Source organism: Gopherus evgoodei, chromosome 4 (assembly GCF_007399415.2).
Source record: "Gopherus evgoodei ecotype Sinaloan lineage chromosome 4, rGopEvg1_v1.p, whole genome shotgun sequence".
Taxonomy (NCBI): domain Eukaryota; kingdom Metazoa; phylum Chordata; order Testudines; family Testudinidae; genus Gopherus; species Gopherus evgoodei.
The window spans coordinates 93285756-93298520 of NC_044325.1; the positions used below are offsets into that span (position 1 = coordinate 93285756).

The 12765-nt window shown below is 39.6% G+C and overlaps 1 protein-coding gene across 1 annotated transcript in view; it reads right to left on the minus strand.

Moving 5' to 3' along the window:
* The window catches only part of KIF18A (kinesin family member 18A), a 131089-nt gene that overhangs the window by 40800 nt on the left and 77524 nt on the right, over nt 1–12765 (minus strand). The window contains exon 13 of the mRNA XM_030560216.1: nt 8025–8263. Within this exon, the coding sequence (XP_030416076.1) occupies nt 8025–8263 (239 nt within the window). The remainder of the gene's footprint in view (nt 1–8024; nt 8264–12765) is intronic.

Below are 12765 nucleotides of genomic sequence, written 5' to 3' on the forward strand. Positions count from 1 at the left end.
GAGATCTGGTAAAGACTTCCTGCAAGCCACTGGAAGCAATTCAAACTGGCTAGCTGGCTGGGTATTCAGCAATATAGCCACTCCCAGTCTGCCTGATTGACAAACCTGGTTAATGCCCCCAAGAAGGTGCAAGCTCAAGAGTAAGAACCATTGTAATGGATCTTCAGACTTTTCCTGTGAATAAGAGTTCTTGGGTGATTTCTCTCAGAACCATACCAGAACACTTTCTTACAAAATTTATAAAGTAAAACAGGCTGCTCCTCCTGACCCAAGTAACTGAAAAGCAGGGGAGGGAAAGGAGTATCCCACAGATGCTTAAAATCTTAAATATACTGTCTTCTCATTTCCAGCAAGCCTAGTTTAAATCCAATAGTAACCTATGAAAAACTAGTGGCTTGCAACTGTAATTCTTTCCTTGTCATACAATCATAGAATCATGGAATATTAGGGTTGGAAGGGACCTCAGGAGGTCATCTAGTCCAACACCCTGCTCAAAGCAGGACCAATTCCCAACTAAATCATCCCAGCCAGAGTTTGTCAAGCCTGACCATAAAAACCTCTAAGGAAGGAGATTCCACCACCTCCCTAGGTAACACATTCCAGTGCTTCACCACTCTCTGAGTGAAAAAGTTTTTCCTAATATCCAACCTAAACCTCCCCCACTGCAACTTGACACCATTACTCCTTGTTCCGTCATCCGCTACCACTGAGAACAGTCTAGATCCATCTTCTTTGGAACCCCCTTTCAGGTAGTTGAAAGCAGTTATCAAATCCCTCCTCATTCTTCACTTCTGCAGACTAAACAATCCATGTCCTTCTATTGCAATACTTCAACTGCTTTAGATTGCTAGGTAGCATGATTATAATGTGAAAAGTGTCACAACAGAGTTTACTTCTATCATTTTAAGCATACCATTTTAGTTCCACATGACAGCTATTTTATAAATTAATGCTACAGAAGCATCAAGTATTAATTTCCAATTTTTTAAAATGATACATTCAACAAACAATAAGAAAGTTATCAGCCATTGACGCTACCTTAATTGGACAGTAATCTTTAAAAAAGTTTCAGATTTCCATTTTCTTAATAGACTGTAAGCAAAAGGACAATGTTGTAAAAAAGAAAAAAATTTCCTGCCTGGTGTTTTATGACGTGAAAAAGTCAGCAATTTCCTTTATGGCTGCAGACATTGTTTTTCTATACTATTTCAGTTTTACACCTACGCTGACCATAATTACGTGTAGATAGCTAGAGTGACATATTTGGAACTTTCATTAATGGATAATGAATGATAATTAGAATCTTCTTAGTTCAATCAAACAAATGTAATAACTTTATAAACATATACTGAAAAGGAAATTATATTTCCCTAATATATCTTAATATATGACCTATAAGTGCTGGCACAGCATGATTAGCATATTTAGTCATAACAGTATTTCATTTCTGCAGGAAGACATTTATAATACCCCGCCCCCCAAAATGCTCATACTTTGAAAGCTATCCATATTTAGACGCTAGCGCAGTAAATTACATCTACTAACAAGCTGACCTAAAACACACCCTTCCTGTTGGCCTCCCCAGACTCATAATACTTTATTAAAACATACTGTATACATAATTCAATTTAATGTGAATGAATCATTTTATTACCACCAATTAACTTCTCCAAAAACAAAGCATTTAAAAACAAAACTTCGGAAACATTCAAAAGGAAATACATATTTATGAAATACTGTAGATTTTAAAATTAATTCTCTCAACTTATAAATGAAATTAAAAATAAAAATCAAGTGCCAAAAAATGAACAGTTATGTTTTACTGTTGACAAGTAAAGTCCATGCAATTATGTTGCATGTGAAATATGGATTTTAAAATAAGGAATAATGACCACTGTGTAACAGGTGGTCACTGTTGTTCAGTCTTGATGCAAAAGCCTATTTCCTTTCCAACATCTTGAACATATTATGAACTAAAATAAAATAAAATAATCAATGTACCAAATACATCTGTATAAATCTTCCTTTATATTTGTTTACTAAAGATCTTAGTCAGGTCAGGTATTGCTAAATGATTGCCAAGCATTCTTTTGAAATGACTTTTGGGAAAAAATAAATTAGTTCTGAGAAAACTTATTTTTGGGGGTCTTTAAAGAATAAGAAAACACTGCATCCTTCCCATTTCTGTCTCACCATTTTGTTCCCTCTTTAGTATAGAGAGAATTATGTTTTTCTATGCTAATACTGTTCTCTAACCTACTTTTTGTTTCTTAGAAGCTTTGGTATCTACATTTTGTGACAAAAAGATTGTCTCCTCAAGCCTCAGCTTGGAACAAAATTGGTGACAAAGTTAAATCTGTAGAAGCTTTTGAAAGCACAGCCATTCCTAAATAATTTTACCTTTCTGAATAGGTCTTTTAAACACAAATGCAGTACAGGCCAATAAGAGGAAGAGCCATCTTCATGAATTTTAGAACTGTGCAGGACAGACAAGCTACATTTCAGCCAGGAGAGTAATAAAAGACACTGATGGGTGGTGCTCACTGGCAGTGTAGCCTAATGGTTAGGGCACAAGATCTCTACTCACCTCACCTTCAATTTCTCTCATTGCCCTTATGTCCTGTGGCAGATTGCCTTTTGGTGGGTGTCACCCTGATCCTCTGGTCAGGTCTCCAATGAGATGCATCACTCTCCAGGGTTACAGAGTCCCAAGGAAGATATTGGGTCTCACAGCCTCCCAAAGGAAAGGGGGGTGGGGAGAGGACCTTCAGTCTGTTTAGTGACCCTTGAGGATACTTAGTTCCAGCCAATGCAGCTTGCAAAGCCTTTACCTTCTCTGGGTTTCCCCAAAAGAGAGTCTGGAAGAGAGGGTTTTCATGTCCTCTGTAACAAGGTGGTTGGTAGGGAGCCCACTAGTTGGTAGGGCTCTGGGCCCAGGCCATCTGAGAAGCAACAATGCCCAACACCCAGGAGCACTTTAGGGCTGCCTCCTGGGCCACTTCCTACCACTTGTTACCCCACCAAAGTCTTAGTTTGACACAACAATGAAGAAAAGGTGAAGAGCTCAACCTTCAGCCCCTCTGGGCTCAGCAGGCTGGCTTTCTTCCAGAGAAAGGTTTCTGTAGCATTCTTTTTCTGGAGCTTTCAGGGTAAGTCTCTCTCCTTGCCCTGTCCGGCCCCTTCTGTGCTGTCAGTCTCCCTTTTAAACTCCACCTCCAGCTGGAGCATGCACTGCAGGAGGGGATGGACAAGGCTGCCTGGGCCTCAAGTTGCTCCTTAACCCCTTCAATTCTGGTGTAGGGTTTATGCATTTCGCCACAAAAAGTAACTCATTTCCTTCCAAACACTGCATTTTTCCATATGCATCAGGAAATGCCTAAGGTATTTGGAATATTTATTAAATTTACAAAGGAAAATGGGCAATATAGGCCCAATAGTTTCAAATATGGGGATATTTTAAGCAATGTATCAATATTGTACCAGGGGTAATAGTGGTACCATTAAAAAAGAAAACTATTCAAGAGAAGGCTTCTCTTTTGAAGGTCACTCTCAACTTAAGTTATATGCTCTCACCATTCCTCTTAGTACCATCTCAAGTAAAAATATCAAAAATCTGATGTCACTTTTTGTGTTCTGTGTACTTTTTGGATTTCTTTCAGCATAGACAATTGTCATGGTATAATTCCCCACTCTGAACCTTAGTGTCCAAAAGATGGGGTACCAGCATGAATCCCTCTAAGCTCAATTACCATCTTAGTACTTGTAGCGCTGCCACCAACCAGGAATTCCAGTGCCTGGTACACTCTGGTCCCCCAAAAACCTTGCCCGGGGAACCCCAAGACCCAGACCCTCTGGATCTTAACACAAGGAAAGTAAACCCTTTCCCTCACCGTTGCCTCTCCCAGGCTTCCCCTCCCTGGGTTACCCTGGAAGATCACTGTGATTCAAACTCCTTGAATCTTAAAACAGAGAGGAAAATCCACCTTCTCCCCTCCTTCTCTCCCCCTCCCAGACTCTCCCTGAGAGAGAAGGTAATCCTAAGACAGAGAGAAAATAACTTCTTTCTCCCCCTTCCCTCCTTTCTCTCCACCAATTCCCTGGTGAATCCAGATCCAGTCCCCTGGGGTCTCACCAGAATAAAAAAACAAATCAGGTTCTTAAACAAGAAAAGCTTTTAATTAAAGAGGGAAAAACAGTAAAAATCATCTTTGTAAATTTAAGATGGAATATGTTACAGGGTCTTTCAGCTATAGACACTGGGAATATCCTCCCAGCCTAAGTACACAAGTACAAATAAAAATCCTTTCAGCAAAATACAAATGTGAACTCCTTCCAGCCAAATACACATTTTCAAACAAAGAAAACAGACATAAGCCTAACTCGCTTTATCTACCTAGTACTCACTATTCTGGACATATAAGAGACTGTATCAGAGAGATTGGAGAAAAACCTGGTTGCACGTCTGGTTCCTCTGAGCCCCCAGAGTGAACAACAACCAAAAACTAACAGCACACACAAAAACTTCTCTCCCTCAAGATTTGAAAGTATCCTGTCCCCTGATTGGTCCTCTGGTCGGGAGACAGCCAGGCTCACTGAACTTCTTAACCCTTTACAGTCAAAAGAGACATGAAGTACTCCTGTTCTATTAACCCTTAACTATCTGTTTATGACACAATGAAAATCAATTAAGTTTGATAAGTATTTATTTATAATTAATTTAACTTTCAGGTTCTTAATACAGCAATGATTGGCAGTTTTATGTCATAATTTGTGGCTTGACTAATTTTTTAAGCTTTTGTAGAACAGTGCCTAACTGCTAAGCTTTAGATAGTATATAAATAATCAGAAGAAAGAGCCCATTAAAACGTGTGGATCATCTTGCTATGAAGAAAAATCATTTCAGGATAGGCTGCCAACAACTTAGCTGCTCAGGGGAGAGAATACGGTTCTTGGTGAAGAATAAAAATCTCCAGTGCTCTGGAAAGGAAACTGGGGACATCCCCTACAAGCTTTACATCATAGTCACATAACTAATCAACCCTCAAGAGGAAACGAAAAGAGTGCATGCTAAATGAACTATGTGAAAAACGTGTTGCTGGAACTGATTGCCTTTCAGGGCAATGCTACAAAACTCTTCCATTAAGAAGGCAGTTTCTTCCATGATTTGCATGGAGTCTACAGAAAAGCTCTGAACAAGATCTACCTGGGAGTTTCCAGGTCAAGTACCATGTCTGCATGAAAAAAGTTAAGATTGGTGTAAAAAAGCATCACCTCAACTGAAACAAGTGGTTTGCATTCACGTAGGTAAACCTGTAATCCAACAACAGAAGTGGGCTATGTTCACCAAGGAACACTTGAAGCCTTTGAACAGTAGACAAATTGAGAATGGGGAATCATCCTCAACTAATCCAAACACTATCCCTTTGAACAGTGTGAAAACCTGAAAACCTGAAGTCTGTCCTTATGATTTTGGTTCAAAAGCATGAATGGGTTTGAATTAAATAAGAGCAGGATCAAACTCTAAATGTATATTTAACACCAACAGCCCCGGTCCTGGTGGGCGGGCTTGAATCTGGGACCTCTGAAGCTAAATGAATGAGCCTATACTACATGAGCTAACAGCCACATAGCTCTTAGTTAAGGCTGTGGCGGACTCATTAATCTCTAAGTGGTCTTGGTGCCACCAAAGGGGGAAAGAGCACCACACCCAGGAAGTGTGTTGGTTACACACAGGATTTGTAGAGAGGTGGATGAAACAGAAGTAGATATGTTTTGTTCCACATGGGAAAAGTGTTTAGCTTGACATGGCAGAGTGGCAGGGAATAGAAGTTACAAAAAATGATAGCCGAAATCTAACAAAACTCATCACTTGTCATTAATACTCTGAACACTGCATATCCATACATCACCAGCATAAAAACACTGCATATCCATACATCACTGCATATCCAAACATCACCAGCATAAAAAAAAGCAACTTTTCCAGATATATACATGTAAGGCTTGTAACAGCTGTATCTACCTCTTATTTAAAAAAAAAAAAAATAAAAATGGTTTCACGGACCATTTACATGAAACACTTGCAAAGCTAATTTTAATTACATTGTTATTTAAACTAAAAACAAGAAAAGGTAGACAAATCCACTCATTTATATGTAGAATGAAACATCATATTTCAGTTTGTAATGAGAAGAGAGCCAGTTTTCATAACCAGAAACTCCAGCCCTCACCTTGAAAATGCAGTGGTTCAGAAGAGTGCACTCAGATGATAGTTATGAAAAGTTTAAATAAGATTATCCCACCAAAACAGATTTAGTAGGACTATAAGTAGAACAAAACCCCCACACAAAAGAACAAAACTGGTTATTGTTAAGGCTATGAGTCTATCACGGCGGTCATGGATTCCGTGACTTTCTGTGACCTCAATGACTTTTGCATCGGCCAGCAGCAGCAGTTTGGGTGTGTGGGAGGGGGCTCAGGGCTAGGGACAGGGAATTGGAGAGTGTGGGGGGCTCTCCAGATCCCAGTGGCATGGCCCTTCTGCAGTTCCTAGGCGACGGAGGAGGCCCACACTGCATGCTGCTCGCAGGCCCCCCAGCTCCCACTGGATACGGCTCCTGGCCAATGGGAGCTACAGCAGCCAGCGCTAGTGGCGGGAGCAGCTGAGCCCCTGCCTTCGCCATCTAAGAACTGTAGAGATGCGGAGCTGAATAGGAAGCCCTGACAATCTCCTCCCAAAGTACCAGCGGGGCTCCTGGGTCATGCACCGTGGTCTGAAGCCCTCTCCCCCAGTACCAGCAGGGGTCCAGGGCCACATCCCCCAGCACTTGCAGCGCCCTTAGACTACCCCCTCCCCCCAAGCACTCACAGTCCCCTGCCCAAGTTTTAGTCAGGGCAGGCATTTTTAGTAAAAGTCATCAACAGGTCACAGGCCCATGAATTTTTGTTTACAGCCAGTGATCTGTCCATGACTTTTATTAAAAATACCTGTGACTAAAACGTAGCCTTAGCTATTGTCACATTTGACTATTCCATAGAAGCCAAGGGTTTTTTTTTATGACTCTTGACTGTTTACAGATATCTTTCATAAATTTAAATGGACAATTACTAAGGTTAGAGGACACTCAAACAGCTGAGAGAAAAAGACAGTTGATACAAGTGGAGAGGAGGTACCCACAGAGTTAAAGATGAGTATGTAAATATGGTGGGCTTTAGGATCTGCTTTTCATAGATTATAAAGTTAATGTTGCATCATTCAAACTGCTTGATCAGCAATTAAGTTTTCATGTCTGATTCCTCTCTGCTCTATCCGATTTGTTGGAAGTTCATTATTTGTTTTATAAGTAAAAGAAAGAAGAAATATACACAATTAATATAACGCCCTCCCCAAAACCCTAAGTGACCTGCCAAGAAATTGCCGACGTTCCACCAACTTTAGCAATACCTGCAAAATGCCTGATTCATGTTAACAAATGACCAGACTAAGAGGAGCATTTGGCAAGTTAATTCAATATTCTCCTCTAGGCTTCCCAAAATGCTCAAACCTACTGATTACTGGTTTACATTCAGAGTTCACTGTGTAGATTATACCACAATTATGGAAATTCAGTCAGATTAAAGGAAGATTAAACTGAACAATCCAAGGGTGCCACTACATCTACTTAAATCCAGGCAAAAACTGAAACCAGATGCTTAGACATAATGAACGGTCCATCTTCTAGCAGACATGGCATTTTGAGGCAGGTTTGAGGACGGGGGAATTGTCTTTCCTCCATATACATTTTCTCTGTATCCACAACAGTAGCTGATTCATGACCACCATTTTGCACCAAAAGTTTGGATTGTGTTTGCAAGATTTTTTTGGGATAGATGGCAATTTAACAGACACAGTTCACATAAAAAATGCAGGCACTGCCAATCTATATTGCCAAATATGAATGTAAATAATCTATCCATACCAATCATGGCTTTTTGAGAAAACATTGCGTATTATTCTCATTAGAAAATTTAAATTATATACTTACGGCAAGGTGTATTTGGATTGCTTGCAAGTTGTGGAAATGCCAGGATAACAGACATCTCTGGTTGATCATTTTGTTTAGGTTCCTCTTCAACAGGTTGGTCAGCCCAAATTACCGTTTTTGGTCTCTGAATCAGCTGTTCAACCTCCTTGAAGTTAGCCTCAATAACAGCACTTGCCAAACCTGCTTCTTTTAAGGTGAAGTACTGTTTTCTTAGAACTGGAAGCAAAGCATTTAGAACTCTACAAACAAACAAAAAATCCCAGACAAAGATAATTTTAAATGAAAGTTTTAGTCTAGTCAACAGTAACCTAGCTATGAACTACGACTGTTAGAACATAAAAACTACTATTAGCTGAACCCCTGCAAGTTTCTCTCCTTCCTCTGCAGATTGTGGCCTGGGTCACTTGCAGGTTTAAATGAGAGAGTGGGTGGGCAAGATTCTGTGGCCTGCAATATGCAGCAGGTAAGACTAGTTCATCACATTGGTTCCTTCAGGCCTTGAAGCCTATTGTTGATTTAGTAGCCTTATTGTTTTATTCAATTTGAAAGAAGCGTAATCAACTTCTGAGAAGTACTAAAACCCCATGCAGAAATCACTGCTAATTTTGTTGGTGGTCTCTTCCCTGAACTATTAAATATGATGTATATGAAAATTCTTTATCATTGAAGTAAGTAATATTTTCATAACTGTGCAATACACCAAAACATGAAAAATAGCACAGAAGTATGGTTAATATATTCTGATAATATTAAAGATATTATTAGAGAGTTAATATTTATTTTTCAATTATATAGCTCATCAGATAACCAACACAGACTTTTTTTCAATTCAATTATTTTTCAAATCAGGCACCAAAAGTGGTGGTGGTCACTTTTTATACAGCATTCAAAATGTGGGCCAGAGTTCCAGTTTCAGGTTTGCAAGTTTGTGTGGCTTATTCAGCACTTGTGTTGTTTGCAGTAATGGCATTTAACATGGATAGTTGATTTTAAAAAATCTGCTCAAAGCATCTAACTTTCTTGAATCCCATTAGCTGTATAACAGCTTCTGTGTAACAAAATTAGACTTCGCTTATCATTAAAAGCCACTTAAGTCTATGTCAACATAGCAAAAGCTGTGCACAGGCTAGCCTATCTTAACTAGCTTGAATCCAGCTAGCGTGGTTAACATTAACAGTGGAGACAGCACAGCATAGGCAGCACGAGCCCGTCACGAATCCCGGTTACATATTCTACTCGATAGCCTGTGCTATACTGTCTCCACTGCTATTGTTACCTGAGATAGCTGGAGTCAAGATAGCTCAGGTAGGTTAGCCTGTGACACAGCAAAAACTGATCAATATACCTTAACACTGATGTTTATAATCTCCCTGTGCTTCATTGTTTGGTACACATAGGGAAATTATATCAGCATCCTCTCTGAGGTCTATGGCTACCACTGCAGTCTGCACCTACGGTCCACTGGACAGAGGAAGAGTGGGACACAGAGCATCAAAGCTATGCAGGGTATTGTGCAGGGGATCTTCTGGAATGCATGCACTCTGCAGGGCAGCGATAGGGACTATATGAATTGTAAATGAACATAAAAATGGCCATACTAGATCAGACCAAAAGGTCCCTCTAGCCCAGTATCCTGTCTTCCGATAGTGGCCAATGCCAGGTAATTCAGAGGGAGTGAACAGAATAGGATCAAATGATCCATCGTCTGTTGCCCATTCCCAGCTTCTAATAGCCATTGATGGACCAATGCATCAGTGAATGAAAATATCTTGCCCAAACACTCCATCCCTTTGTTAAAAGTTCTGTGCTACTTGGAAGTAACTTTACCTTAAACTTAGTCTTAATATGGAATACCCTTTACTCAACTCCTGTTTGCTGTTCACTCACTTTTTGTTGCCAATAAAAAGAAGCATACTACAACATACAAAATTAGACAACAAAGAAAGGGAAAAAAAATCCAACAGCTCTGGAAGTTAAAATATATCTTTTTATTACATTAGCATTTAAACAACTCTATTTTGGAAGTATACTAGTAACATGAGACAATCTAATAATTCAGTGGTAACACAACTGAAGTGTCAGCAATATTCAGTTCTTTAAAAGCTCCATATGCTTGCAATACCAGAGAGATTTACAGATAAGAAAATGTTTTCAAAATAGCTTTGATGCAATATGACCTCTGAGAAGTTTGACAATTGCAGCTGAAAATAATCTTAATTGCTTGCAGATCAGCCTACTTGTTATTTGGAAGAGACAGGTATTAGTAATGGGCGAGTCAATCATTAGAAACATAGATAGCTGGGTATGAGATGACCAGGAGAATTGCATGGTGACTTGCCTGCCTGGTGCAAAGGTTGTGGATCTCTCAAGACATCTAGATAGGCTTATGTGTAGTGCTGGGGAAGAGCCAGTGGTCGTGGTACATGTAGGTACCAATGACATACGGAAAGATAGGAGAGAGGTGCTGGAGGCCAAATGTAGGCTGCTAGGTAAGAGATTGAAGTACAGGACCTTCATGGTAGCATTCTCTGAAATGCATCCAGTTCCACGTGCAGGGCCAGTTAGGCAGGCAGAACTGCAGGGTCTCAATGCGTGGATGAGACGATGGTATAGGGAAGAGGGGTTTAGATTTATTATGAAATGGGGAAACTTTTGGGAAAAGAGAAGCCTATACAGGAAGGATGGGCTCCACCTAAACCAAAATGTAACCAGATTGCTGGTGCTTAACAATTAAAAAGGTCATAGGGCAGTTTTTAAACTAAAGGCTGGGGGAAAGCTGACAGGTGGAGAGAAGCACATAGTTCGGACATCCCTTAAAGGAGGATCTATAAATGGAGATTCGTTATGTCCTAATAAGGAGGAGAGGATGGAAAATGTTCAAATACAGGTAGGATCTGATGAAAAATAGTCAAAAGAAAAAAAAATGTCTCATTCAATTACATCATGTAATGGCAGACAGCTAAAAAGTGACAAGTTCTAAAATGCTTATATAACAATGCTAGAAGTCTAAATAATAAGATGGGTGAACTAGAGTGCCTCGTCTTAAATTAGGATATAAGAGGCATCACAGAAACTTGGTGAAATGAGGATAAATCAATGGGACACAGTAATACCAGGGTACAAAACACATTGGAAGGACAGAACAGGTCATGCTAGTGGAGGAGTGGAACTGTATGTGAAAGAAAGTGTAGAATTAAATGAAGTAAAAATCTTAAATGAACCAAACTGTACCACAGAATCTCTATGAATAGTAATTCCATGCTTGTATAATAAGACTATAGCAGTAGGGGTATATTACAGACCACATGACCAGGATGGTGACAGTGACTGTGAAATGCTCAGGGAGATTAGAGAAGCTATTAAAATAAAAAAAACCTCGAGGGATTTCAACTATCCCCATATTGATTTGGTACATATCACCTCAGGAAGGGATGCAGAGATAAAGTTTCTTGACACATTAAATGACAGCTTCTTGGAGCAGCTAGTCCTGGAACCCACAAGAGGAGAGGCAATTCTTGATTTAAATGGAGGACAGGATCAGGTCCAAGAGGTGAATATAGCTGGACCGCTTGGTAATAGTGACCATAATATAATAAAATGTAACACCTCTGTGGCGGGGAAAACACCACAAAGGCCCAACATTGTAGTATTTAATTTCAGAAAGAGGAACTACACAAAAATGAGGAGGTTAGTTAAACAGAAATTAAAAGGTACAGCACCAAAAGTAAAATCCCTGCAAGCTGCATGGAAACTCTTTAAAGACACCACAATAGAGGCTGAACTTAAATGTATACCCCAAATTAAAAAAAATAGTAAGAGAACCAAAAAAGTTAAATCCTAGTGAGGAAAATAGAAAGAAGCATAAACTCTGGCAAATGAAGTTCAAAAATATAATAAGGAAGGGCAAAAAAGAATTTGAAGAACAGCTAGCCAAAGACTTAAAAAAGTAATATCAACATTTTTTTTTAAGTACATCAGAAGCAGGAAGCCTGCTAAACAACCAGTGGGGTCACTGGATGATCGAGATGCTAAAGGAGCACTCAAGGATGATAAGGCCATGAAGGAGAAACTAAATGAATTCTTTGCATCGGTCTTCACAGTTGAGGATGTGAGGGAGATTCCCAAACCTGAGCCATACTTTTTAGGTGACAGATCTGAGGAACTGTTCCAAATTGAGGTGTCATTAGATGAAGTTTTGGAACAAATTGATAAACTAAACAGTAATAAGTCACCAAGACCAGATGGCATTCACCCAAGAGTTCTGAAGGAACTCAAATGTGAAATTGCAGGACTACTAACTGTCATTTGTAACCTATCATTTAAATCAGCTTCTGTACCAAAATGACTGGAGGATCGCTAATGTGATGTCAAGTTTTGAAAGGGGCTCCAGTGGTGATCCTGGCAATTACAGGCCTGTAAGCCTGACTTCAGTACTAGGCAAACTGGTTGAAACTATAGTAAAGAGCAAAATTGTCAGACACATAGATGAACATAATTTTTTGGGGAATAGTCAACATGGTTTTTGTAAAGAGAAATCATGCCTCACCTATCTACTAGAATGTTTTGAGGAGGTCAACAAGCATGTGAACAAGGGGGATCCAGTGGATATAGTGTATTTAGATTATCAGACAGCCTTTGACAAGGTTCCTCACCAAAGGCTCTTAAGCAAAGTAAGCTATCATGGGACAAGAGGAATGGTTCTCTCATGGACTGGTAACTGGTTTAAAGATAGGAAACAAAG